Below are 27,259 nucleotides of genomic sequence, written 5' to 3' on the forward strand. Positions count from 1 at the left end.
TTCATTTCTATTCATATATTGCCCCTGTATGCTGTTCTTAGAATAGCTGCTCTAATCACATACTCCTCTCATCAAGAGAGAGTGCAGCACTGGCGCTTTTTATCCAACATCAGCAAATTACATCCATTTTAATACATACCTGTCCACCCATTGCTGGTAACATGATTTAAGTCTATGTTAATATATTTGCCATCTTAATACCCTTTTATGCTTATTTGGAGCTCAGTACTACTGACTGCATTTCATTTTGGAGGCTATAAAACAAATACACAGTAGAAATAAATTTCTAATCAGATGATTTTGCTGACCTCTTGGACAAAGACAAAACACTTAATACCAGTGCCGTATACACTGCATGTATAAGGTACAACGGGGCTAAAGGCACACCTTAAGAAAAAATGTGTTTTTCACGACTCCCATAATGTATTAATGCAGAAATATGCTTGTGTCGAACATTTATGGAGCAACAGATTTTGTGTGAAAATAAATTATAAAAGTGGTTCATTTTGTTTAAAAAATCTTATGAGGTGACGAGGGAGGCCTTTTACCACACACACGGGGTAAAAGGCTCACCAGAAAGGGGGCAAAAGGCACACAGTACTGATACAAATACTTAAGCTAAAATCATATGTTTTTAGTTAATACTTGTTCAAAACAGTCACATTAGCAAAGTTTGTTCTATTTTCTGTTTATTCTGATAAATAAAATAATTAATTTTGTTCAATAAATATACTGTCATTAAAATACTGTATGTTAATATAAAAATATATTTTAAAAATACAGAAACAAAATTATTTTTATAAAGTAAAGATTCTGAAATCATTTAAGGAGATACCATAATAATTTAATATAGATTTACAGTGTTAACAATAAATGATATTTTATTATATGATATGATTAATATCATAATAATATGGTGATTATCTCTAAGGTGGACACCCAACTTAATATATGATATTTACCATCTGAATCTGACCATGTCATGTCAACAAATGGAAAAGTCAGCCAGCTGTTCATTATCATGTTAATTATTGTGCCACTTTTTACCCCAAATACCATACTTTTACATTTTCTTCTGTTTTTTTAAAAACTGTTGCTTTAATTACTTTTATTCAATCATTTTAGCGATTCTCATTTGCTACCTAAATCTACAACATCAAAAAAAAAAAAAAAAACTAAATAATTAGATCAAATTAGCACAGAATCAACTTTGCACTGCTGGCCATGCTCGTGTCAAGGATCAGCCGAATTTCTACATGCATCTTGAAAAGCGGATGTTTTGGAAAGTGCTGCGGCAAATTTTGTTCCATCTTGTGGTTCAGAGGAAAATAAAATCAAAGGTGCCTTTTACCCGGGGCGCCTTTAGCCCCGTTGTACCCTAGAACATATCTTCCATTGCATTTTTAGAACTAATTTTGATCTACTTCTTTAAGAGTCCAGCTAAGCTTTAAAGGGTTATTTCACCCAAAAATGAAAATTCTGTCATTAATTACTCACCCTCATGTCGTTCCACACCCTTAAGGCCTTCTTTCATCTTTGGAACACAAATTAAGATATTTTTGATAAAATCCGATGGCTCAGTAAGGCCTCCATTCCCAGCAAGATAATTAACACTTTAAAATGCCCAGAAAGCTACTAAACACTTATTTAAAACAGTTCATGTGACTATAGTGGTTCAACCTTAATGTTATGAAGCAACGACAATACTTTTTATGCGCCAAAAAAACAAATAACGACTTTATTCAACAATATCTAGTGATGAACGATTTCAAATCACTGCTTCATGAAGCTTCGAAGCTTAACAAATCTTTTGTTTTGAATCAGTGGTTCGGAGCGTGTATCAAACTGCCAAAGTCACGCCCCCCCAGTGGTGAACCATTGAAATTTCGAAACACTTATGATGTAAGGAAGCCTTGTTTACTGAAATCACATGACTGTGGCAGTTTGATACACGCTCCGAACCACTGATTCTAAACAAAAGATTCATAAAGCTTCGAAGTTTCATGAAGCAGTGTTTTGAAATCGCCCATCACTAGATATTGTTGAATAAAGTCGTTATTTGTTTTTTTGGTGCACATCGGATTTGATCAAAAATATCTTAATATGTGTTCCAAAGATGGACAAAGGTCTTAAGGGTGTGGAACGATGAGGGTGAGTACTTAATGACAGAATTTTCATTTTTGGGTGAACTAACCCTTTAAGCACATTCTGTACAATTTAAACAATGTTAATTCTTTGCTTAATAAGCAGCCTAGAAGTATTTTTTCTTTAGAAATGTTTGCACACTTTGGTTTAGAATGTTCTGGCCCTCAGGAGACAGTCTTTTATAACCAGATACAGTAGAACAAAGGACATAAAAAAACTAAGAAATAAAAAATGTTTGAAGAATTTGTTTTTAAAAACAGCCTTACTAGGAGCAGCCTGCTCTTGCTCAGTTGGTTGTTCCTCAGTTTTTTGAGGACGACCTTTAATCTTGTATACCAGGGACATCAGGCGGCCTTTGAGAGATGTGTCCTGCTCCTCCTCCTCCTCTTCCATAGGGATGCCTGCATATATACATATAAAGCGCTTTGGGTGTACAGTAGTACATAGTAAAGTGCTATATAAATGCCTCATTTATCTGCATCTTCCAATTATTTGTGCGGCAACTGGCATTTCACAACATTAGAGTTGAATTAATAATACCTTTAAAATTTTAATTCCTCAATTTGAATTGTGAAAGAACAGGTTGAAGGTTTTTAATTTAAACTTGAATTCAAGGAAGTAGAATTAAAATGGAAACTTCAGAAGCTCTTATTAATTATAATTTGAAATTGATTTGACCTTTCGACACACTTATATAAAGAGAAATATGGGGTGAGAATGGAGGTGGACAATGGAAAGACTGGATAAATACATACCACAATGTAGTCGAAGGTCATCATGGAAGCCTTGAAGTTCCTCTTGAAGCTCCTCAGGGCAGGTGCAATCATCACCAGCACTGAAGTTCAACAGCATGTTTATCTGCAATGAAAAATGATATGCTGCTTCAGGAACAAAAGCATCACTTCACCAAAACAAAAACTGGGAAGTACTCTGAAATACATTTCTGTCTTCTTTTTTAAATACGATGGATCATGAAATATAGATTTCATAAGCCTAACCTTTCACAGAAGTTATGTAACATTCTAATGGAAATCTGCTGTATCTGTAAGAAACCTTTCTGTTGCCCTGGTTACAGAGACAGACAAGTTTATTTCCAACATGAGCTTATGATGGGCACGTAGGCTCAACTACAGGGGGGTTTCTCAGTTAGTAGATGTGCTGTGTATTTTAAATAGGGTGATCGGTTCTGCCAAGCAGTCCTAATCAGTGGCTCTGAGAATAATGGAGTGGGTGCAGAAGATGCATCTTCTCAGTAACTGAAACAGACGTGTAATTAAAAAAAAAGTAAACATGAATAATTCTGGAAAAATCTTGGAGCCGTGCTAAGCGCAAATCAAAAGAAAATAAAGTCAAGACCTTGGCACTGGTTTACTTGCTCTACAAATTCAAATAAAAGCCAAGTATGTTCTGATGCCAAGGTGTTTGTTTTCTAGTTCCCATCCAAAAGAATGTAGTAGAACCATGATGACAGCAAGAGGAACATTGGTCTACAACCCAGTGTAACTGCTTGTCATTAGTTTTGTATAAAAAAAAAACATTTATATACATTTTATAAACATAAAAACCATATATTTGGAATTACACAACAAAGGAAGTGAAGTGAAACGCATAATGAGCGAAGCATGCTACATGTGATGAAGACATTGGAGATGGTCTAAAGTCTGTCATTAAAGTGTTCAAGAGTCATTAAATGTCTTTGGATATTCTGAACTTTATGAAGAAAGTGGCTCTATGTGAGTCTAGGATGAAGGCCAACCTGCTCTTGGGGAGGTGAGCGGAACTCTCTAGTCTTCTTGGCAGTGACAGCAGCTGACATGTTGAGGGCTAGCATCAACTCGTTGTAGCGAAACTTCTGATTGTACTGCAGCTTGGACACAAAATCATCTGAGAAGGCCACGATAGCCTCAATGCGCTGCTTCAACTCACAGTCACAGAAATAGTGCAGGAGCTCACACATCTGCATGATAAACAAACAGAACCCACTTCATTTAAATGCATATATCTAATATACTTATTTTAGAAGAGTAACAGAGAGTTGGTTTGAAATTGGTTAGAAATGTTTACTTCCACAGAAAGATTTTACAGTTACAACCATCTATTCATTCATACTCAGTATACTTGTTTGAATGCAGAAGAATAATGTAAATTTGTAATGTAAAGCATTAACCTGATAATTATTGGTGATACTGTATACAGACAAAAGTTAAAGAAACAATTTAAAGAAGTGTTGTTCTAGCATTACTCAAATAATATTTCATAATATTTTAAATTTAAATAATATTTTTATTTTCATATTTTCAGTTTTCATTCTAATTTATGTTTGTTTTAGTAACTTTGTTATGTGCTTTTGTCATTTTTAAAATATTTTGGTGCTGAAATATTTCAGTTTTAGTTTTAGAAATTTTAGTACTTCCACTTAAACTTATTTATTTCAGTTAGTTGCAGAGGCAACCTTTTTAATTGTATTTATTTTTTAATTTTTAGTTTTTCATCTATTATTTATATTTTGCTTTATCTTCACCTGGCGTTTGACAGATTCAGGCAAGCTCTTCTCCAGAAGACCTTTGGGAAGCTGCTTGGAGTCTTTACTCTCCTCCTCCCCCGCCTCCACAGCCTTCTCTTCATTACTGGTGGCCTCCTCTTTCTCAGCTCCTTGTTCCGCAACTGCTGTCTGTTCCTCCTCTTCCTTACTCTCCCCAAACACACTGGGGTCGATGAGGAGCAGAATGGTTCTAACCTCCTCGCTGGTCATCGCCCCCATTATCAGCAGTGTGCCAATCAACTTGAGAATCGGCACAAACTGATACTCCACGCTTCCGCCCACAGGATCTCGAATGTGGGCGCCTCCGCCCTGCACAGCTTCCGTCAGCATACTGATGGCTTTCTCCTTCAGGATACCCAGAGGGATCTGAGGGCTGAAGAGAGGCTGAATGCGCTTGGTGGTAATAAAACACGGAGGGGTGAAGTTGAGGCGAGTAGTAAGTGAGGTGCTCAGGCCCACTCCAGGAAGACAATGACGCTTTGAGTCGTCAGGGAAGAGGCGGATGCTCCTGGTCTCGTCCGTCACTGGGATTATAAACTCGTTATTCATCATTAGATGGGCCTCTTTGGCTGTCTCCAGGTGAATGCTGATGAGGACGTCGTAGAAGCCTTCACGTAGCTGACCACTCAGGTATTGGTTATCAATGGTGTAAAGGAGCTGCGATTGGTCGAGATGGCTACAGAGGGCGTGAGCCACGCGAGTGTTGCCCAGGGCGCAAAGGGCACAAAAAAGCTTTAAAGTGTGATAGTGGAACTGCCGTAGATCTTCATTTTCCGACAGCTCCATGATGTCGATACACCTATTGTGGGGGAAACAGGAAGTAGGTTAAGATCATCCAACTCAGTTGGCATTTGAGGTAGGAGCCAAATGAGCACTTAAGGGGTTTTATTTCAATGAAAGGTCACATTCCCAGGATCACAAAGTTGCCAATGTGTAAAACCGAGTGTATGAGTAATGCATCACCTGTTCTCTTCTGGGATATGCACGGCCATCATCTGCAAGGGCTCCAGACATTGCACCACCCAGCCATGCCTCTCACTCACGCGGGCCGTCTCCACCGACAGGAAGGTGTTGGGCATTCTGCTCCACAGCACGGACACAATTGTCTGGACATCCAGCCGAGGAGGACACTGGGGCTCTGGGTTTCTTTGTAAACTCTTAAAGATGGCTGAAGACAGGGGCATTGCATCCTGTGTGACGATTGATGCAGATGTCAGTAAATTAAAAATATGTGAAATAGAGTAACTTGAATACATTAATTGTATAGACTTACTGGGATTTTTGGAAACTCAAATTGGAAGAGGTTGGGACTCGTGGGTTGAACAAACACAGCAGGAAAGAGCTTAGTGTTAGGCTCAACCTAAGAAGGCAGAAAGCATATGAAGTCCATTACGATTATAGTTTACTTCCTCTATTTGGATGAGCAAGTGTTGCACACTACTTGTGTTGCACTACTATTAATTTAAATCCAGTCTGCTCAGACATTATACAGCCTTTAAATAATTGCTATTGTGAGTCTGATTCAAAATCAGAGCCTGGGGCAAACTAAGACTAGACTGAGCACAGGGCTTCCTTAATATTACATTGCAATAGCTGTTACTAGCTCTCTGGAAAGTCTCACTTTCAACCCAAGTGACTCTCCAAATGCTTAACCCTGTAAGGTCTGACATAATAATCTTTTTTTATTAATGGAACAGTTCATCAAACTTTTAGAAAAAATGGTAATGAAAAAAGTTTGTGTTGAGTATTATATTTGATACATCAGGCTTTTATGTCTCTAGTATGACAGAGTGAGAAAATGGAGCTCATACTCAAGGAGGAAATAAACACCTCAATTTTATTCATAGGCCCAAACTGAGTAAAAATATGCAATTTAGTGCAGAGAATGTGATTTCGGATGCAGCCATTTTATAAACCACTTGGTGTACTATTGTTGTACTGGAGTAGATTTGCACATCATGACATCTCATTGGTCCAAAATAACTGAACATTAAACATCAAATATCACCAAATTGACTGTCACTGAAATGCACTGTCATTTTCACCAAATTTAAATTTCACCAGATTTAAACCAAAAATATAGTACAATTTAACTGTATTTTTCAGTATCTTTAGGTTATAATTTTTATTCTATCTTCTTTTTTAGTAAACCTTTATAGCAGCATTAATAGTCAAATTAAAAATCCTGAAAAAGTGTATTGAATTATTGAATAATTTACTCTTGTAGTGAGCTTTGCATTATTATATTGCATTAACAGACTAAGCTCTGTATGTTATTTACGTCTAGCAACTATTTCCTATTTTATAAAAAGTTAGAAGTTGAGATTACCTGGTATGCGGTAGGCAGCTCTCTGCCATTGGCAGTAAATGAGACCAGGCCAGAGGCAAGATCTATGGAGCAGCCAATCTCCAGATCAGTGTTACTACGGCCTGTGGAGTTGCTGACAATGTCGCCAGCACAGACCATGTAACAGTTACTTCTCCTCACACTGAATTAAGAGAGATGACAAAAAGATCATCAATGAGCATCAATCAAGAGAAATTCCCAACATTTCTGAGCTATTAATATATGTTGAAGACGTGTGAAAATGACTGTGTGAAAATGGAACAGCAGCCTGCAATGATGGGGTTTCTTCTGGTGTTCATTAGGGTCTTTTGAACTGACCTCTCATGAACACGTCCCCGCTCATCTCCCAGTGTTACTGTGACGGTGCGAACTGTGTTGAGGCTGAAATATTTGCTGTAGTAATGGTAGTCTGGTGTTACCCAGCCCACCCAAACTGATGATGGATCTTGTCCGGCAAACACTCTCACAGAGTAGAAGTACTAAGGCACAAATACATGTACATCAAAAGTCAAATATGCACAATATTAAGGTTCTTCGATTATTCTCAAATGTAATGGATTAGTGTTAACAAGTTGTTGTGTTAAGAGGAAGCTTCACAGACAACAAAGGTCTGCAGATGCAAGTACTGTACTTGAGTATAATCTTTTTTTCTTTACCTTTGTAATGCTGCCATAATCAACCTTGCCTACATCGTCCTTCTTGGCTCTTTGGCCCTCAGCGATCACCTCATTGATATCGGTGATCTTCCGAGGGCCAGAGTGGAACTCAACAGGCATGCTCAGACGACAACAGACCATGTCGTCATTGCTGGTCTGGGTACCAAATGTCTTGTGTGTAACCTTTAGACATGGAGGTGTGTCCACAGTCCCATCTATTCTAGTAACCTAAACACAAAGGGATGCCAATTAAAGAACCAATTCCAGTTTTTTCTAGGATATAATCCACAATTTCAACATATAATTGTACCTCAATATGGGGGTGGTCTTCTGGCACAATAACAAATGTAGGCAGGCGTTTGCTGAACCACATGGTGACCTCTCGATTCATGTTGACAGCAAAGGGTTCAAAGCCCTCCTGAAGGCCACACATAGTGTAGTACTTAAAAGTACTAGCGTCTTTGCCCAAGTTCATGCGACCAATTTGGGAAAGTCCCAGGCTGCACACTGGAATGAACCCTAGGGGTGACAACGGTCAGTTTGTATCAATATTTTCAAGGTAGATCTGAAAACCAATGACCAGTCACTTAAATGAATGCCATGTTCCTTTACTTTTATTTTAACCATGCAACATTTTAAGTAATATAATATATATTACAGGTATTGATCTTATGAAGATTATTGTGTGTTTACCATCTTCGGTTTCAAAGTCAGCAAAGCAGAGCTCAGAGCCCTTGTTGGTGATTAAGATCTCTCCATTCAGGGTGAATATCATGGATTTATCCTCCATGTTGATCATACAGCCCACCACATCTCCTTTATTCCACGTCCTCCCAAAAAAATGACTGCCCATATGCACCCGGCGGCCCTGTAAGCAATTTTTGGATTTGATCAAAACTATTAAAATCATGTAGTATTATAGACTAATACATTATTAACAAACATTATTAGATTATTTTCTGATCAGTTGGAAGATCTTATTGAATGTAGATTCACTTGACTTCACTGTATGTGAAATATCTTGTACCACTATAAATAAAAAAATAAAACTAATAACATAACAATGTGACAGTATCAGATAATCACCCTGTAGCCATCAAAGACGAAGGATTGGTCATCTAGTCCTAGCTCCATATCAGGTCTACACCCAGGCCGTGCCCAGCCAACCCGCATGTCGCCTCCAGTGAGTGCCTCAAACTCAAAATACCACTTCCCTGTCTTCACAGCGTAGGTCTTCTCCACACGGAAGAGACGGATGGATTCAATGCCCTCCTTTTCTCCATCGTGAGCAGCTAAAGAATGAAATTATTTATTGCAATTATATATATATATATATATATATATATATATATATATATATATATATGGACAAATTTGTCAGTACCCTTACAGCTCATTAAAATATTCTTCATTCCACCTGAAAGTTGAGTAAATTAAAAGGAACTGTCTCATGTATATCTGCATGCCTTTGGTGTGTCAAAGAGTCTGTGTTACAATGCCTGTCTCGTTTCCCCTGTCTTGTGTTTAGGACTTTCATTTTGAAGTTTATTATATACCCACATTGGTTCCTTGTTAGCCTCTTGTTATCCTGTATATTTATACCCCTGCCTTTCCTTTGTTCAGAGTCCGGTGTTGTCCTTTGTGGATGTTATACATAGTTCTGTTTTCCCTGCCTTGCACAGTATCTAGATTTACTGTTTTTGCTGGTTTTAATCTTGTGCTGTTGGTTAATAAACATTTTAGTTGCAATTAGATCCTTCGTCCTATCCTCCCTCTTTCTGAATCACCCTGTGATACAGTGTGAAAAGATATCAATGTTTGTTTATTCTACAGAGATATTCTACAACGGTCTGAACAGATATGTTGATACCCCTAGAAAAGAAATACAAATGACTGTATTATAGTGATGAATCAAACTAACTGTTTTGCTTAATTAGTATCACACGTTTATTAGTACCATCCGTCGCTTTTTGAGCAAAAGTGGGCTCCATGAAAGAAAACCCAGGAGGACTCCACTGTTAAAAGTAAAAGAAAAGCATTAAAAAGCCAGACTGGAATTTGCTAAAATGCACACTGACAAGCCACAATGCTTTTGGGAGAATGTCCTCTGAAGCTTTTTGGCAAGGCACATCAACTCTGTGTTCACAGACGGAAAAATAAGCTTTCAAAGAGAAGAGTCTGCTTTGCTCCGTCTGGCACAGGGTGCCTTGAAACTGTGCAGAGCACAATAAAGTCTAAACACTCTCAAGGCATTCTGAAGTGAAATGTACTGCCAAGCGTCAGGAAGCTCTGTCTCAGTCATAGCTCATGGGTCCCCCAACAGGATAATGACTCAAAACATACAGCTAAAAGCAAGAATGGCTGAGAACAAAATTCTGGACTGAAATGGCCTTCTTATGGGCCCTGATCTGAATCCCAACAAACACCTATGGAAAGAGATGAAACATGCAGTCTGGTGAAGGCACCCATCAAACCTGAGATAGCTGAAGCTGTTTGCTCATGAAGAGTTGGCCTGAGTACCCGTTGACAGGTGCAGAAGTCTCATTGGGAGCTACAAAAATATCTTGTTTGAAGTGAGTGCCTCTATTGGCTGTGCAACAAAATATTAGGTTATGGGTCCCATCGTATTTGTTCATGCCATTTTCAGTGGTTTTATTATTTAATATATTCTGCTGAATCAAAATCTGCAAAGTTTTTTTTAACTAAATATGAAATAAACATTGATGGATTCCAGTTGCTTCAAGTCAGTTTTCTGGCTTCTGGATTATAGTTTTTTTTTTTTTTTCATCGAATGGTACCAACAATTTTGTCCACGTCTGTATATACAGTATATACTGAATAGAGAGAAAGAGAGAAAGAGATAGATATAGAGAGAGAATGCATTAAAACTCACTCTCTTGATCAGGTGGGTCTATGAAATATCCATATCCAACCAAAGTACGGATGGCCTCTCGAAGACTGTCTCTGTTCGATTTCTTAGTGCGTTCATCTAATAAAGCATATGGCACCAACCGTGGATTACGACGGTTTTTCAAATCCTTCAAATAAAATGCAAAAGACATGATTGCAAACAACTTTACGGGGGGGGGGGGGGAATATGTTCATTTACTTTTAATCATTCTTAACGGGTTTGTTTGTCAATGCGCAAAGGCAACATCATATCTAATGAATAATGAAAAGGACATTTTTACCTGCTGAATACCATAGGTCCATCCTTGTTTGATACGATCTTTGGCCCAAACATTATGAGCGTTTTCAGCCAGTTTATCAACTAGAACCTCTTGACCAGGTGTCAGTTTCACATCAGAAAGTTCTAGTGGTGTAGGTTTATAACCATTTGCCATCATGTAGCTTTAAATGAATTAGGATACAAGTGGGGAAGGAAATAAAGCAGAAACAAAACAAAAAATTCACAATATTAATATGTTCATCAATCAAACTTCATTTAGATAGCTAGCTGAAATAGGAATTTTATGGTTTTGGTTTTAAAATGTATGCTAGTTTTACTTCTTTGGGAGTTTCATCTTTTTCAGGTCTTCCTCAGCATTTACATTGACTTGTGCAACATGGCAGCCCAAAGCAAGTAGGGTCCTGAAAAAGAACAACTTTCAGAAACTGAGGAAATGATCAGCCAAACAGTATGAGCAATACTTTATGAAAAATGCAAGTCGAAGTGTCAAAGACAAGTAGTATAAAAGAAATGAATCTGTCCAATGCCTAATTGAGCTGGTTATTTTGTTTCAATCTAAATAATGTTGAGTCTAGGGGTTATATTGGGATGAAATGAATTTGCAGGCACAGCCTATCAATATTTTCTGACATGCATTTAATTACAAGCATTTTAATAATCATGGTCCAAACTACAGCCTTTTACAGTATATGCAAGTCTGTATCATGGAGGACATTGCGGTAATACTCACTTCAAAGTTTCAGTTGACATTTGCAGGTTATAATTCTTTTCTGTTTCTGGCAGTTTAGAAAAGTCGACAAGACAAGGGTGCTGTCTCTTGTTGTCATCTCGAACCTAAAAAATAGCAATATATATATATATATAATTAGTGAGTGAAATAATAAATCAGCAAGGACAGATTTAAGTCAGATATTGCAAAACTAATACCACCTTGTAATTCAAAACCCATAAAACTCTTTAGATTGATGTGATGTGAGAGAGAATGCCAAAGCGTTTAGGATTGAATAATGGCGACAGAATGAAAGTGGTATTGCGCTTGCCAAGTCGCTCTTGTCCTGTAACCCCACACACTCAAAACAATGCCACCTTGAGCCAGCAAAGTCTTATTAAAATCTGCTTAATCAGAGACCAGCTGGGCCTCTGAAATATTTGTTATTAATAAATGCTAAGATCTGGCCTCAGGAGTAATGGCAGCGCTCAATCATAATTCATTTTTCTGCCACGTTCTTGGACAGCATGCTGCTCATTAAGATTGTCTTAACTACTGTAATGCTGCAAAGCTCTGTCATATCAGAGTGCTTTTCCACTGTGCTCTGCAATTTCTGGAGTTACTCTCCAGCAATGATCAGTGGAAGAAACAAAACCCAGATACTTTCCTTCAAGTACTTTCCTTCGGCCATTACTATCTGAAAATGAGATCTGCATGCCCATCTGCTGCGTAGCTACTCGGGATGCTTAAATATTCATTTAGGCTGCAGCTAAGGACTCTCAATTCAGGCTGACATTTTCAATTATACTCCTCTGAGTTCCTAAAGTTACACAGCAGAAATTATCCTGATATCAGAGCTCGTGTCATAATACAGAGAGGATCTTGCTTTTGCTGAGAAATTTGGATGATGCTGTTTAGTATTTTTATAGTGCACTAAAATGTTTTCCTACCTTGCCATATATCCAGCCAAGCTCTATTTTGTTCATGCCCCAGAGCTCATGGATGTTTTCAGCTAACTTGTCCCGCACATTTTCAAGATATGGAGGCAGGACAATCTGGATCACAAGACAAGAACAAGAACAACAAAAGAACAGTTTTAATTTTACAATACCAATATTTATGTCTGTCTTTGTCTCATTTTATAATCACAGCCATTTTAGTCTTTGATTATAATTGAGCAGCCCTAGAAGAGCTTGAGAAAATTTTAAAAAAAGAGTGTAAAATTATGGTGAATTACTCAGTTAATATCTCACCTGGCTGGTGTCGACAGGAACAGGAATGAAGGAAGCCTGGGACAGGAACTCTGTGGTGCCCAGCAGATCTCTCACTCCCTCCACGTCTCTTTTATACTCCTTCACAGGCTCCACACGCATCTTTTCTTTGGGGAGCAGGGCTTCATAACATGGTGCGTAACCTGCTGGAGGCAGGAACTTAAAGTCTCCATGGCGACCACCCAACAAGAAACGGACCCTTGAGGAAGAAGAAAGAAAGATGGCATTTAAACTCGTGGTCAATAACTTGATTAATCCTAATAGCAACACAGAGTTGTCCAAAAATGTCTTGGTGCTACTTAATTTGGTTGAGAAGTCAAAAGAGTAATGGCCTGTCTCTGTTGATTGAACATAAAGTGAAAGAAGAAAGGGTTCATTTGTCACACAGAACTACTCTTGTACAATCATTTCAGAAGTACTATGCTCAAAGTAAAAATGATCGAAACAAACTTTGAATGATTATTGCAGAATTTTGTCCTCATTAATATTAAAATGTATGTATACTGTAAATCTTACCATATTCCTTCTTGCTATTTATGCATCTGTTACTCAACCCGACAGATCAGCAGTGTTGGGCACTTTATATTGGAGAAACTCACTTGACCCCTGCAGAGAAACTGACGACGGGAAAGAAGAAGCCATCTACGTTGAAGTCTTCAAACATGCCTTGAACGGGCTGACCGTTAATTCGGAAAGACATGCTAGGGGCTCCGAGATCCAGACAGCAGCTCACCACATCATCTGAATTCAGCAAGTGCTGGTTAATAGAGGCCACGGCCCGTGGGATTCGCCCTATCAGACGTGAAGAGAATAAAAAAATTTAGTACATTTGTGTGAATACTGCTGCTCAAACAAGCGTATCAGAAATGATTTATGAGTCACATTTATATATGCATTGTTCATAATGTCATATTATGAACAATGCTAGTGAGGAACATGAGTAAAACAGCCTAAAATGTACCTGACCACAGATGAAGCCCATCAAAACCGTAGGAGTAAAGATCGTCACCCACACCATTTCCTCCCCAACCCTCTCCACCCCCAGGATAAGGGGCGTAGCCTTTGGTGGTGGCCCAGCCAACACGAAGGTGGGTGGGTTCACTGGTCACATAGTGGTCTACTTGATCGATGATCAGCTCAAAGTACCATTTCTTATACTGCGCCGAGCCCTCGCTCATGCCCAGGAAGATGTTGGGTCTCATACTGTATAAACAGAGATCACATCAGAAAAAAAAAGACATAAATTATTAATAAATATTAACAAGTCCATTATAGATCTTTGTGTTGCCAATGACTGTCAGCTTCACTAAAAAAATATAATTGTCTTAATTTGCGTTTTTGTCATGTGATCTAATAAAATATATACTGTAAAAAAAGATATTTTCCGTACTCTGTCAACAAGCACTTTTTTTCTTGTTTTATTCATAAATCTAAAAAAAAAAAGTGGTTTACCATAAAAACAAGAATGGAGCAAAATATATATATATATTTGTGTTTTTTTATTTTAATTTAAACAGAAAATAAGATTCTTTTCTTACACAATTTTGCTTCTCAAATAAATCTTGTTTAAAGTTTTTGGCATACATTTTATAAAGAAACCAATACTTTTATTCAGCAAACACACATTAAATTGATCAAAAGTGCCTTTTACATTGTTACAAATGATTTCTATTTCAAATAAATGATGTTCTTTTGAACTTTCTATGATACAAAGAATCCTGAAAAAAAATGTATCATAGTTTCCACAAAAATATTAAGCAGCACACCTGTTTTCAACACTGATGATAATAAGAAATGTTTCTAGAACATATTAGCATGATTTCTGAATGATAATGTGACACTGAAGACTGCAGTACTGGCAGCTGAAAATTTAGCTTTACCGTCACAGGAAACAATTAAATTATAAACACCTGCATAATAAAAATATTTGTATTTGTGTCTTTGTGTGTGTGTGCGTGAGTGTGTGTGTGTGTGTGTGTGTGTGTGTGTGTGTTTGGTAGTGTTGGTTTGTCTACCTTTGGACATCATTGACCAGACGTGTCTGGAGCAGCAGATCTCTCTTGGGAAGCAGGTGATCACAGATGAAATTCTGATTGGCTCTCACAGCCACACCATTGCAGACACACAGGGAACAGAGAACATCTAGAATCTGCAAAGGATATATTTTAACAATGCTGTTGCTTTATTGCTTTAAACATTTCATACTGCACATTTTCCCAACGTACAACTTTACAGTCTTGTGCCTGCATATTCTCAAGTGCACACTCGAGAGTGTTTGCTAGCATAACATGCTGTGCTGCTCCTAGAATGTATTTACGAGTTTACATAACCCACATTTTATAAGACAGAGGAATTCTCAAGTCAAGTAGCAGGGGTCTACACCAGCAGAAACACCTGCCCCTTGTTAAAATGTCTGGATGTTTGCACCATTGCACCTTGTGAAGTTTAAGGTAATTTTTACACTGCTATTCAACAATTGGGGTCAGGAAGATTTTTTTTTCTTTTTTAAACAAATTAAAGCGATTAATAATGTTACAAAAACATCTATTTCAAATAAATGCTCAAAGAAGTTCAGCAAAGAATTCTCACAGAAACTTATCATGGTTTCAAACAAAAATATTAAGCAGCACAACTGTTTTGAACACTGATGATAATAAATGTTTCTTGAGCTTCACATCAGCATATTAACATGATTTCTGAAGGATCATGTGACACTGAATACTGAAGGAATGACTGCTGAAAATTCAGTAAAACTGTTTTTACTGCATTTTTGATCAAATAAATGCAGCTGTGGTTGAGTATAAAATATCTTTTTTCAAAAACATAAAAAATCTTGCTGACCACAAACTTTTGAACAGTCTCCCCCATAATATAGAAACATACAGATTCACAATAAATCTGACCGATTCATCTATGAAACTGCATTTTCAGCTCTTCATATAATATTTATAGTATTCAGGACTGCAGGTTTTAGTTTCCATCTAAAGACTATGGATGGTCAGCAACATCCTTTATATTCCATACTCTACTCCATACATAATCTGTGCATGTGTGTGTGTTTGTAAAAAAAGGCAAATGCTGACCTTGTGGTTGCGCCCATGCTTGTACAGCAGAGAAATAATGGATTTGATGTGGGCCTTCTGGATGATGTTCAGAGATTCTGGACTCTCAATGAGGATACAATGAAGCACCTCTAAAATGCCTGTATAGAATTGCTTTATTAATATTGCATTGCAGTAAACACAAGGAATGATAGAGGCATAATCAGATAGCAGAGAGTTGTATAAGCTAATTACTATTGATTTTATAATGAAAATTGTCCAAATGCGGCAAATAAATCCCATGTAATACTGCCGTGACATGGAGCTAAAGCAAAAAACCATTGATATATGTGCAGATGCTGATGGTGGATCACTCAGTTTATGGCTACATAAGACAGACTGGTTAATGTATAACCCCTCTATAATCAGTGCTAATGTATGTGTCTAATTTGACATATGGTGGTATTTACCTGATGAGGACTCCAATCGCTCTAGCTTGCTGACTAGCCAGTCCAGCTTGCGAGAGAACTGTGTGCAGTTGGTCCTGTTGCCTCGAATCAGAGCGGCTAATGGACAAAAATCAATGGCAATAAGCTCAATGTTACACTGTTTTTCCTACATACCTTGACAAATCCCTTTCACTATCCTTCACACAAGGTTTCCCCCCTGAATGGTCATGATCTGAAATGAAAGCACCTTCTGGTGTGTGAGTGTGTAAAATACTAAATAGGAGTAATCCTAACCTAGACAATTTTTCTCAGAGCAATCAATCAAACTCAACCCCAGAGCTAAAGGCACTTTGCTGGGAAATTGTCTTGCGGTTTTGTAGCCCAAAAACACCAAAAAGAGCTGCTTCCTGAGGCAGCAAATGTATCCGCATAGAGCCGTTAAAAACTGTCTGTTGTCACTAGCCTAATGTATCACACTGCTGTTCACCAGACAGTCTCTGCATGGCCCCTCTCGAGGGTGACCTCAGCAACTCTGAGCGAGCAAAATTCAGAGCGAGCCTCGATGGGGGCTCTGATAAATGCCAAGCCAGTGAAGGTAAACCAAGGAGAGTGTTTATGCTCACTGGGTCCTGATGTGATGTTAAAATTTCAAACAAAAATTAAAGAAAATATCTGAGTTGCATTTTCAATTAATGCAGCTAAAAGGTGTGTTTGTGTTGTGCCCTCTACTGCAAAGGTATGTGTTTGATTTCTTTCAGTCTGACACTTAATATTTTCACTTTTGGTGTGCAAGGACCATACATCGGCAATCTATTTTACTTTTTCATTCCACATTTGTTCCAAAAAGGTCTTTACACTTGCAAAAAAAAGAACTTGTAAATAAAAAAAAAATAAGCAAGCTGGTCTGAAAAAGATAGAAATAGCCAAAGCCAACTAAGGTGAGAAAAAGTAATTCAAAAGTAATGTAACACATTGCTTTCCATAAAAAGTATTTTTAAGGGGTAATGCATTACTTTTCCCAACACTGGTGGTGACGTTGAAATCATGTGACTGTTTCATAAAAGTTGTGTTCATTTGTGAAGATTATCAAATTCAACTTTTGTTGATTACATAGCTTATTTTCTACAATAATCCAAAAGCCAATGGAAAAATCCTATTGAGAATTTTGCAATAGGAAAAGGGGTAACCCTAACTTTTGGTTTGGCCTACAAACTCTCTGCAGCACTCTATTTATAGAAGCAGTATTAAAAATGCTTCAGGATCTACAAAAAAATGAAAAAGAAGCAGAAATAAAATGGCCTTCGCTTCAATCTGAACTTTTAATATCTTAAACAAGGTCCTTCTTCTCTAACTGTATGTTTGCCCTCCGTAAATCAGGCTGAGAGTCAACAACAAGGTGATAAAAGAGAATAGAATTGCTATTTAACTGCCTCTAATAACTGTCATGTCTCTACATCATCACCTTCATGTGATTGAATTCTTACCCAGAAGCTCATAGAGGAGGTTGAGAATGTCCTTCCACGCCTCTCCGGCCTCTTCACCAGCTAGCTCCTCAAACTCAGCGGCACTGTTGTACACGTTTAGCCGATCAATGCAGTGTGAGACCAGGGTTAGCATTCCCTAAAATAATAATAAAATATTGTCACCCTGTACATTGTATAATAATGAATCTAATAAGGCATGCGTGAGTTGTATTCAACCTCCTCTTTGAAGAGATCTTGGCGCTTGATGAGAGATCGAAGCTGCCTCTGTTTCTCCTCATGTTCCAGCTCAGAGTCTGGCTGTTGGAAGTATACGATAAGGTCGTTGAGGGTCTGTAGCACTTCACAGACTGGCAGAGACACCTCCGTATCCTTTTCTCCATTCAAACCATCCAGACCCCTAAGACCAGGATAATAATGTTAATATTATCAATATTTTTAAAGGTGCCATCGAATTGAAAATTGAATTTACCTCGGCATAGTTGAATAACAAGAGTTCAGTACATGGAAATGACATACAGTTAGTCTCAAACACTATTGTTTCAACAGAACACCGGCTGTTACGTAACAGTCGGGATCATTAATATGTACGCCCCCAATATTTGCATATGCCAGCCCATGTTCAAGGCATTACACAAGAGCAGTCAGTAACGTCTGGATGTGTGCACAGCTGAATCAATAGACTAGGTAAGCAAGCAAGAACAATAGTGAAAAATGGCAGATGGAGAAATAATAACTGACATGATCCATGATAACATGATATTTTTAGTGATATTTCTTTCTAAATGTTTCATTAGCATGCTGCTAATGTACTGTTAAATGTGGTTAAAGTTACCATCGTTTCTTACTGTAGTCACGGAGACAAGAGCCGTCGCTATTTTCATTTTTAAACACTTGCAGTCTGTGTAATTCAAACAACTTCATTCTTTATAAATCTCTCCAACAGTGTAGCATTAGCCGTTAGCCACGGAGCATAGCCTCAAACTCATTCAGAATCAAATGTAAACATCGAAATAAATACCATACTTACGCGATTAGACATGCTGCATGACGAACACTTTGTAAAGATCCATTTTGAGGGTTATATTAGCTGTGTGAACTTTGTGAGTCGAGAGCTCGGGAGGGGGCAGAGAGCGCGTGATTTAAAGGGGCCACAGCATGAATCGGCGCATTTCTAATTATGCCTCAAAATAGGCAGTTAAAAAAATTTATTAAAAAAAATCTATGGGGTATTTTGAGCTGCAACTTCACAGACACATTCAGGGGACACCTTAGACTTATATTACATCTTGTAAAAAAACGTTCGATGGCACCTTTAAATATTTTAATATTAAGCATTCAGAATTTAATAATAACTAGTCTCAAGGTATCCGTGTTCCAAATGGCACTCAGTTATGAGAAGAGGAACATTTCTGTTGTACTATTTGAGCCCATTGAGTATGAATCCATTACCTGATGAACTGTGTGAAGAGGTGGGTGGTATTACGAATGATGCGAGCTGCCCTGGACTCCTCATGCTGGCAGAGCTGCAGAGTCAGCCCGTCATCCATATGGCCCTCAAGAGACAGGACAGCCTGCACACATCGTAAATGTACATTAACACTGACTGAAAAGTAAAACAGCTGACAAACTAGTTCAGATATACAAGGTTCAAAAGTTCATTTAGCATTTTTCTAATTCAATACATTTTTCATTACAAATTATATTATCAGTATCAAAATTTTAATTTTATGAAAAAATATGAATATCAGTGTATTAGTATTTGTAATTTTTGCTTATTAAATGAACATCTACAATCTGTACCTATAAATATTGCAGAATCTGAAATATTGGTAATTTATTTCACGCTGAATTTTTTTTCATTTTCAGGTTTAAATAAGTTTTAATTGAGTCCCAGATTTTAAATGTGCCTTAGAGCTTGTCACCCTGCTCTGTAAGATATCAGTATCAGCATTAGCTATGTTTCCATCCAAAGTTGCGAATTTAACTTTTTGGAAAATCGCATAAAACATTTGCGAATAAAGCACTGTTTCCATCTAGTGAGTCGAAGAGAATAAAATCATCAATTCCTGATAAACTGGTGCTAAATATCACTAAGAAAAAAGGAAGTTGCATTAAAGAATGACCAAAACAGCATTTCAGATGCTGTGCAATGAGATCAGTCCGCTGGTTGGTCCAGTTATGCAGTGCCATAGCAGTCACATGTCTTTTTTGATTCGCATCAAAGAATTTATTCAGTAAAAATGTTTTCATCGTAGTTTATGCACATTTTCGTATCGCTTAAAAAAATGTAACCAACTCATTTGAGCGCATAATTTTTTTATGAGCATTTATGCGCATCTTGGCGTTTCCATCCAGCATTTTTTATGCAATATCCCAAAATGCGCATAAAAATAGGTGGATGGAAACATAGCTATTGATGCAAAAGGGTTTCTGAGTCAAATCTATGGGCTTTATCTTCAACTTGGCACCTCCTCCTCACAGGAAAGTCAGAGTCTGTCCAGCAGACTTAATAAGCTAAGAAAATTCAATATTGGTTCAATATTTTTCAAGTGAAAATTGAATCAAGTGTCACCAAAGTTATGACTTTGGCTGCCTGGACTGTGCGTAAAGGTGGCATGCTTTTTCTGGCCTTTAGCCCAGAGTTAAGTTGCATACCACAACGCTGGAAAGATGTGCAGTCCATGTGAATGTGTAATCCTGACCACTCCCCAAAAACACACTGTCACCATGCCTACCTCATTATCACATTTAAACCATGGCCTCGTATATCCTACACTCTACACAGAAGCCACTGCGGTTAGGCTTGAGCCAACATTAGACCATCCTGTGAGCCCCATAATCTTTAACAGTATCATAACTTACAGCACATGATGTCATAAAAGATGTGCGTGTCATTCAAAGTCGTTGTAATCATGTAAGCTTGACCTGGAGAGGGAGCTCGGTGATAGTTTCAGCTTATTAGGACAAAAACGCACAAGGACACCGTCTCTCACCCTTCTCTTCAGTGGTCCCAGGCGAGAAGATTTTGCGTCAGGTGCTTGGTAGGACAGCCACAGGCCCGTGGACACGTGCATGATGAAGCAGACCGAATCGCCATATTTGATTTCTGCAACCCCCATACCATCAATATCACGCTTTGGGCCGGAGTCAATCTTTTCCTGTGAAGGGAAAGACAAATTGCACAAGTCCTGCCATTACTGTGCCAAATCATTGTCAGGTGGTCATGTGTAAGCTTTATTGAGATAAAATAGACAGCTGGGTTTGTGACCTCTCTGCTTGTTGCAGCAGAGCAAGGGTAATGAAATTCCAATATACAGTAATAATGCACTGAGGATTAGTAATTGGGAAACAGATGTAGCAATTAAAGAGTCTGAGCACTGAATAGCAGGGCTACAATCTAATAAAGTCAGTTTGTCCAATAGCTGAAGCTGTCTAAAGCTGTGAAACTTCTATTAAATATAAGGAATGTTGCTAGCTCTAAAACTAATATTACTAGCTCTAAAATAAAGGTTACAGGGAGGGGATATTCTTTTGAGAATTTAAAACAGAAATCTGAAGCTTATAATTTTATAAAAGCACTCAATTCTTCAGTTAAAACTTGTGTATTATTTGAGCTATGTAGTAGTTCTCATTATTTTTATATTCGTTTTAAAGGATTAGTTCACTTTCAAACAAAATTTTCCTGATAATTTACTCACCCTCATGTCATCCAAGATGTCCATGTCCTTCTTTCTTCAGTCAAAAAGAAATTAAGGTTTTTGATGAAAACATTCCAGGATTATTCTCCTTATGATGGACTTCAATGGCCTCCAAACGGTTGACCGTTTGGAGGCCATTGAAGTCCACTATAAGGAGAATAATCCTGGAATAGGGAAGGTGTAGGAAGTACAACGTAAGCTTTTTGAAGAATACGAAAATGTGGTTTTGGCGGAAGCACTTGGAAGGCAATCATTTGTTTATATAAAGCATATACAATTACATTTGTTTCCAAAAATGACCGATCGTTTCGCTGGATAAGACCCTTATTCCTCGTCTGGTATCGTTTAAAGCCCTTTGAAGCTGCACTGAAATTGTAATTTTGACCTTCAACCGTTTGGAGACCATTGAAGTCCACTATAAGGAGAATAATCCTGGAATGTTTTTATCAAAAACCTTAATTTATTTTCGACTGAAGAAAGAAAGACATGAACATCTTGGATGACATGGGGGTGAGTAAATTATCAGGTAAATTATATTTGAAAGTGAACCAATCCTTTAAGCATTATGTTGTCATGAATCAAAGTGGTAAAATAGCAATTTACGTCTTGTGCATGCACTATTGAGTATTCACTTCCACTGAAACTGTCCCAGATTTTAGCTTTGTTTTTTAAAAAAGGAAGGACATGTCATAATACGTTTTTGTGGTAATCAACATTATGCCACAAATGCTGTCAACTAAGCTTAACTTCTAACTTCTTCTATCAATAGGCAACTTTAAAATATATGGTTCCAACCTTGCTTGCCCGGAAACAGAAGGCAGTTGCAGTGGTGTCAGACTTCTCTCTGTCCAGCAGTATCAGGCCATTATCCTCTGTCTGGCCCAGGTAGTGACCGGTGGAGAGATGGCGCAGGCGGAAGGGCTGACCCCATCTGATATGGCTCCCACTCCAGCTGTAATTCAAAGAAATAGATTTCAAATATGAGATGCTAACAATTTTAATGCTTAATCAATCAATAGGACTTTGCAGAAGATTAGGAAACCTTTCGATTGTCTAAGTCATGGATTACACTCACTGCTCACTGACCTGACTTTGAACTACCCTTTTGGGCATAATAGGAAAAGAAAGAGGAGGAGAAACAAGTCTGGGCCATAAAAAATTGACTGCAGTTTCAAACCAAAGGGTGTGTGTGTGTGTGCTTGTTTATATGATTTATGAGGACACAAATGTGTATAATGACATGGGTATTACTCTGGTATTGCATTGTAAACATGGTTTATGAGGACATTTGCTGAGTCCTTGTAATTAAAATGGCTTAAAAAAAAACATACTAAATGTTTTATTAAAAAAATATAAAAATGCAGAAAGTTTTCTGTGATGGGTAGGTTTAGGAGCAGGGTTAGAGGATAGAATATACAGATTGTTCAGTATAAAAACCATTATGTCTATGTAAAGTATGTAATAATAGGTGCACCAATAATAACCAATAGTGTGTGTGTGTGTGTGTGTGTGTGTGTGTGTGTGTGTGTGTGTGTGTGTGTGTGTGTGTGTGTGTGTCTGTGTGTGTGTGTGTGTGTGTGTGTAGGTGTGTGTGTGTGTGTGTGTGTGTGTGTGTGTGTAGGTGTGTACACACAAACAGGTAAGAAAGTGTGTATTTGATTTTACCTTATCCGAAGAGGCTCCAATCTCCATAAAGACCTGGCTTTGGACCCTCCTTTACCAGTCTCATAGTTCACCACTCTAAAGGAGATAAAGAGATTTGAAGACATGTTTTCTCACATCGATGGATGGATTTTTTCTATTACGCCAATTTCTGAAATTGTCTATATAGTTTTTTAGATAGACGACAGACAGACACAGATCAATCAATAGAACGATTGACAGACAGACAGATAGATAGATAGATAGATAGATAGATAGATAGATAGATAGATAGATAGATAGATAGATAGATAGATAGATAGATAGATAGATAGATAGATAGATAGATAGATAGTGTAGCGTCTGGTGCAATCAAACACATAATTTTAAAAGTCAATTTTCACAACATGCAGACTCCATAAACTTGTCAGGGTCAACAACAGGGTCAAATTAACAGCGCAAGTTCATCGTCATTTCTTCATTCAACGTAGAAGATATTGATTACAACTTCAGCACCATCGGACCGAACCATCAAGAATTTCTCCTGAGACTGCATATCCGGACGCTCCTCAACAGCTAAGGCATTTGCAAGTATCGTATATTTGAACACTAAACAGCGATTTAGTATTAAGTTGTGATCCCCTTTGTTAACACAGGTGCTTTATAGTGAGAAACTGATGGTTTTCTGTAGCCACGGAAAATATTCTTTCTGTAGAGTTGATAGATGATCAATACTGAGTGTTCACTGGCCGAACAGATTAATTGAATGTAATATTAACTTGGTTACATCAAGTTAATTCGATTAATTGATTCTAAAAATTATAATTTATTATAATGAGTAATGATAAATTATTCATATTTCCCTTTTGAATTAATTTGCTGACTAAGATAGATAGATAGACAGACAGACAGATAGACTCACCTCTGTTGCTCTTCACTTTGTTCGGATCCTGGTATAGTGAGACTCTCGTCGTGCCCATGGAACAAGCGCATCACTTGCCCACCCAGAAGAAATCCTATAGAGACAAGGGAACAGAGAGACACTTCCTAACATCAACTGTGCTTTTACAATAGTAAATCGAGACAAAAGTAATAGATTTAGATTTTTGAAAGCACATAGAAATGACTTAACTCACCCACTGCCACGTTGCTTCTGGAGCAGGTAGGCTGAACATTCCACAATGTTTGCATGAAAGAAGCATCCACTTGAATACTTCCATTGGACATGGAGAGGTGCTGCAAAAGAGAGAAAGAGGCAAGTGTTTTACTAAACTATGTGTGTATGTTTGTGCTTGAACAAACTTGCAGAATTGAAAAAAAAAGAAAAGAAGTGAAAGCAAGGGAGACAGTGAGAAAGAGATATAGCTAAAGAGAACAGGAAAAGAGATACTGCCATGCGGCCTTGACGCTGCCAGCCTGTCTGTGTTGTCAGCATCTTAGTTATAAATCTGTTTTTAAAAGATTACTGTCTAGAAAACACAAACAGTGACTGCCTTTCCTAGAACACTAGCTCTCTGCATGAACAGCTCCCCAACCCCTTCTAATGGACTTAAAGGTGCTAAAAGAGGATGTTTTGTTTTATACATTTTTGCAATATTACTTGAAACTGTCTTTACTAACTGATAAAAGACTATTTATTGGGTGCACTGAAAGGAATAATATTAATATACATCATCTGTGCACGAGGTAGGGCCTTAAAAACATCAGCCAATGGCTGATTGGCCCTCTGGCTTGTCAATCACTGCCGTGACGTTCCTTGTGAGAGACGTGCGCGGATTGGCCCTCTGGCTTGTCAATCACTGCCATGACGTTCCTTGTGAGAGACGAGCGCGGCTGCGCGCTCCAGTAACTTTCCACACTCCACAGGCGCCGCATGCAATGTTTTTGTCAGGAGACAGGAGTAACAACTGCAGATTATGAGTTACCTGCGGTGAGTCCGACATAATGAATCCACGACACAGCGAATGCCGGTGGTAAACACTCGTGTTCCAATACTCGTGCATGAGTTTTGGGAGGCGTTCCCTCGAAATTCTTACGTATGCGCTCATTTCAAAAACTCAGTAACAGTCTTTGGTTTCTCAGTCGACGAAAAGATCCTCTTTAGCACCTTTAAAAGCATTTTTAGTTAATCCATAGCTAGAACAAAAACAATGCAACTGACCTGAACAAAATGGGAGCAGTGCCTGAATTATAATAATGACTTTCAGGGGTGAACAATTTCTGAGGAATTTTGAAAAGTCTTATGTAATGTGTATACTTGTTTATACTTGTTTAAATTTACACTACTGTTTTAGACATCACTTTATTCAGCAAGGGTGCATTAAATTGATCAAAAGTGACAGTAAATACATCCATAATGCTACAAAGATCTGAAATAAAAGCTGTTCTTTTGAACTTTCTATTCATCAAATAATCTTGGCACCGTTTCACAAAAATATCAATCAGCAAAACTGTTTTCAGCATTAATTATAAGAAATGTTTCTTGAGCACCACAACTAAATTACATTTTAAAAATGATTAAAAAAACAGAAAATAGAAAAGAATTCAAATTGTAATAATATTTTACAATATTACCTGTATTTTTGATCAAATAAATGCAGCCTTGGTGAGCATGAGAGACTTCTTTCAAAAGCATTTTAAAAATCTTACCAACCCCAGACTTTTGAAAGAGACCTTTGTTAGACTACCATTTTTTTCTTTTCCTTTTTTCTTTTTGGGGTTAAAACCTTTATTAAAAAATAATAATAATAATTTTCACCCTGCCGGTAAAATATATGCAGGTAAAATATAATCTAATAAGTCTGAAACAAGACAAAAGTGGGCCATAAACCACTTTCTCTCCCTTAGAGCATCCATTCTCCTCCTGTACATCTAGGGGAACTCAATGCTCTGTTGGCAGGCTGAGCACATCACCATGACAACTTACTTGATTAAACCTGATGGGTTCCCTCTGCATGAAAGAGGTATATTGACTGTCAGCACATCTGCCAAAGCCATCTTACCAGACACAAATGAAATTATAATGAGAAATTATGGAATAACTTTTTCTTTCTTTTTTTCTTTTTTACTACAGACTATGAGTCTATGTGCATTATCAGGGAAATCTGGGTATTTTTAAACTGAGTTCATTAAAAGAATAGATCACTCAAAATTGTTCATACACTGGCAGTTCAAAAGGACAAAAAAATATGAAACATTAATAAACGACATTAAAATCTAGCACCCTATTTTTTAAAGAGGACCTATTATGCTTTTTTTTCATTTTTAACTTTCTTTAGTGTGTGATGTTGCTGTTTGGGCATATAAAAATAGGGGTAGTTGTGGTCTAATAGTTAGAGTCGGACTTGCAATCCAAAGGTCATGGGTTGCAGGTGGGGGAAGTGAATGAACAGCGCGCTCTTCCACTCTCATTACCCACAACTGAGGTGCAAGGCACCTAACCCCCAATCACTCCCGAGGCGCCACAGCAAAAATGGCTGCCCATTGCTCCAAGTGTGTGTGTGTGTTTGTGTGTGTGTGTTCAATACTCACTGCTGTCTAGTGTTCACTTGGATGGGTGAAATGCAGAGTACAAATTCCAAGTATGGGACACTATACTTGGCCACACGTCATTTCACTCACTCACACTTCACTTAAAAATGTCTGCATTTTACAAAGCACAATGTGCACTCCAAAGGGAATTATTATCTATATCAGCAAGCACTGTTTCTGAACTCCCTGAAACTCCCTGCCTCGATTGTAGTCTTGAGTTTTTTTCCGGGAATGTACACATCACAATGTTTCACATTTAAATAACTCCTGCCCAAGGCAAAAGCAGAATAAAGGGGGTGAAGCTTGGTTAAGCTGAACCCTGGAAAACGTGGTCATGGTAAGAGATGTGACATTTCTAATACAGGCTCTAAGAGGTTGACCAATCACAACACACTACAGCCGTACAGCAGTACAGCCGAACAATCAGAGCGCTTTTCGGAAGGAGGGGCTTCATAAGATTAAACAGAGCGTTACTGACAGAATAGGAAAAGAGGTGCTGCAACAATGTCAAATATGTAAAAATGATGTGCCTTTTGAACATTCAAGCATGGAAAC

At 37.8% G+C, this 27,259-nt stretch overlaps 1 protein-coding gene across 4 annotated transcripts in view; it reads right to left on the minus strand.

Annotated features, from left to right (window-relative positions):
* ryr3 (ryanodine receptor 3) overlaps positions 1-27,259 on the minus strand; it is a 99,398-nt gene that overhangs the window by 40,099 nt on the left and 32,040 nt on the right. For all 4 annotated transcript variants that reach the window (XM_048206336.1, XM_048206335.1, XM_048206334.1 and 1 more), the window contains 31 exons: positions 24,310-24,409; positions 24,096-24,189; positions 23,198-23,272; positions 22,328-22,484; positions 20,828-20,992; positions 19,284-19,405; positions 18,051-18,231; positions 17,835-17,970; positions 16,372-16,467; positions 15,944-16,062; positions 14,876-15,009; positions 13,822-14,063; positions 13,460-13,652; positions 12,843-13,059; positions 12,540-12,644; positions 11,611-11,714; positions 11,198-11,281; positions 10,882-11,041; positions 10,584-10,728; positions 8,777-8,982; positions 8,384-8,558; positions 8,001-8,209; positions 7,691-7,918; positions 7,353-7,513; positions 7,017-7,176; positions 5,961-6,047; positions 5,651-5,877; positions 4,667-5,486; positions 3,902-4,102; positions 2,901-3,003; positions 2,412-2,546 (listed from right to left, as the gene is read on the minus strand). In XM_048206336.1, coding sequence (XP_048062293.1) covers positions 2,412-2,546; positions 2,901-3,003; positions 3,902-4,102; positions 4,667-5,486; positions 5,651-5,877; positions 5,961-6,047; positions 7,017-7,176; positions 7,353-7,513; positions 7,691-7,918; positions 8,001-8,209; positions 8,384-8,558; positions 8,777-8,982; positions 10,584-10,728; positions 10,882-11,041; positions 11,198-11,281; positions 11,611-11,714; positions 12,540-12,644; positions 12,843-13,059; positions 13,460-13,652; positions 13,822-14,063; positions 14,876-15,009; positions 15,944-16,062; positions 16,372-16,467; positions 17,835-17,970; positions 18,051-18,231; positions 19,284-19,405; positions 20,828-20,992; positions 22,328-22,484; positions 23,198-23,272; positions 24,096-24,189; positions 24,310-24,409 — 5,341 coding nt within the window. The remainder of the gene's footprint in view (positions 1-2,411; positions 2,547-2,900; positions 3,004-3,901; positions 4,103-4,666; positions 5,487-5,650; positions 5,878-5,960; positions 6,048-7,016; positions 7,177-7,352; positions 7,514-7,690; positions 7,919-8,000; positions 8,210-8,383; positions 8,559-8,776; positions 8,983-10,583; positions 10,729-10,881; positions 11,042-11,197; positions 11,282-11,610; positions 11,715-12,539; positions 12,645-12,842; positions 13,060-13,459; positions 13,653-13,821; positions 14,064-14,875; positions 15,010-15,943; positions 16,063-16,371; positions 16,468-17,834; positions 17,971-18,050; positions 18,232-19,283; positions 19,406-20,827; positions 20,993-22,327; positions 22,485-23,197; positions 23,273-24,095; positions 24,190-24,309; positions 24,410-27,259) is intronic.

Source organism: Megalobrama amblycephala, linkage group LG11 (genome assembly GCF_018812025.1).
Source record: "Megalobrama amblycephala isolate DHTTF-2021 linkage group LG11, ASM1881202v1, whole genome shotgun sequence".
Lineage (NCBI taxonomy): Eukaryota > Metazoa > Chordata > Actinopteri > Cypriniformes > Xenocyprididae > Megalobrama > Megalobrama amblycephala.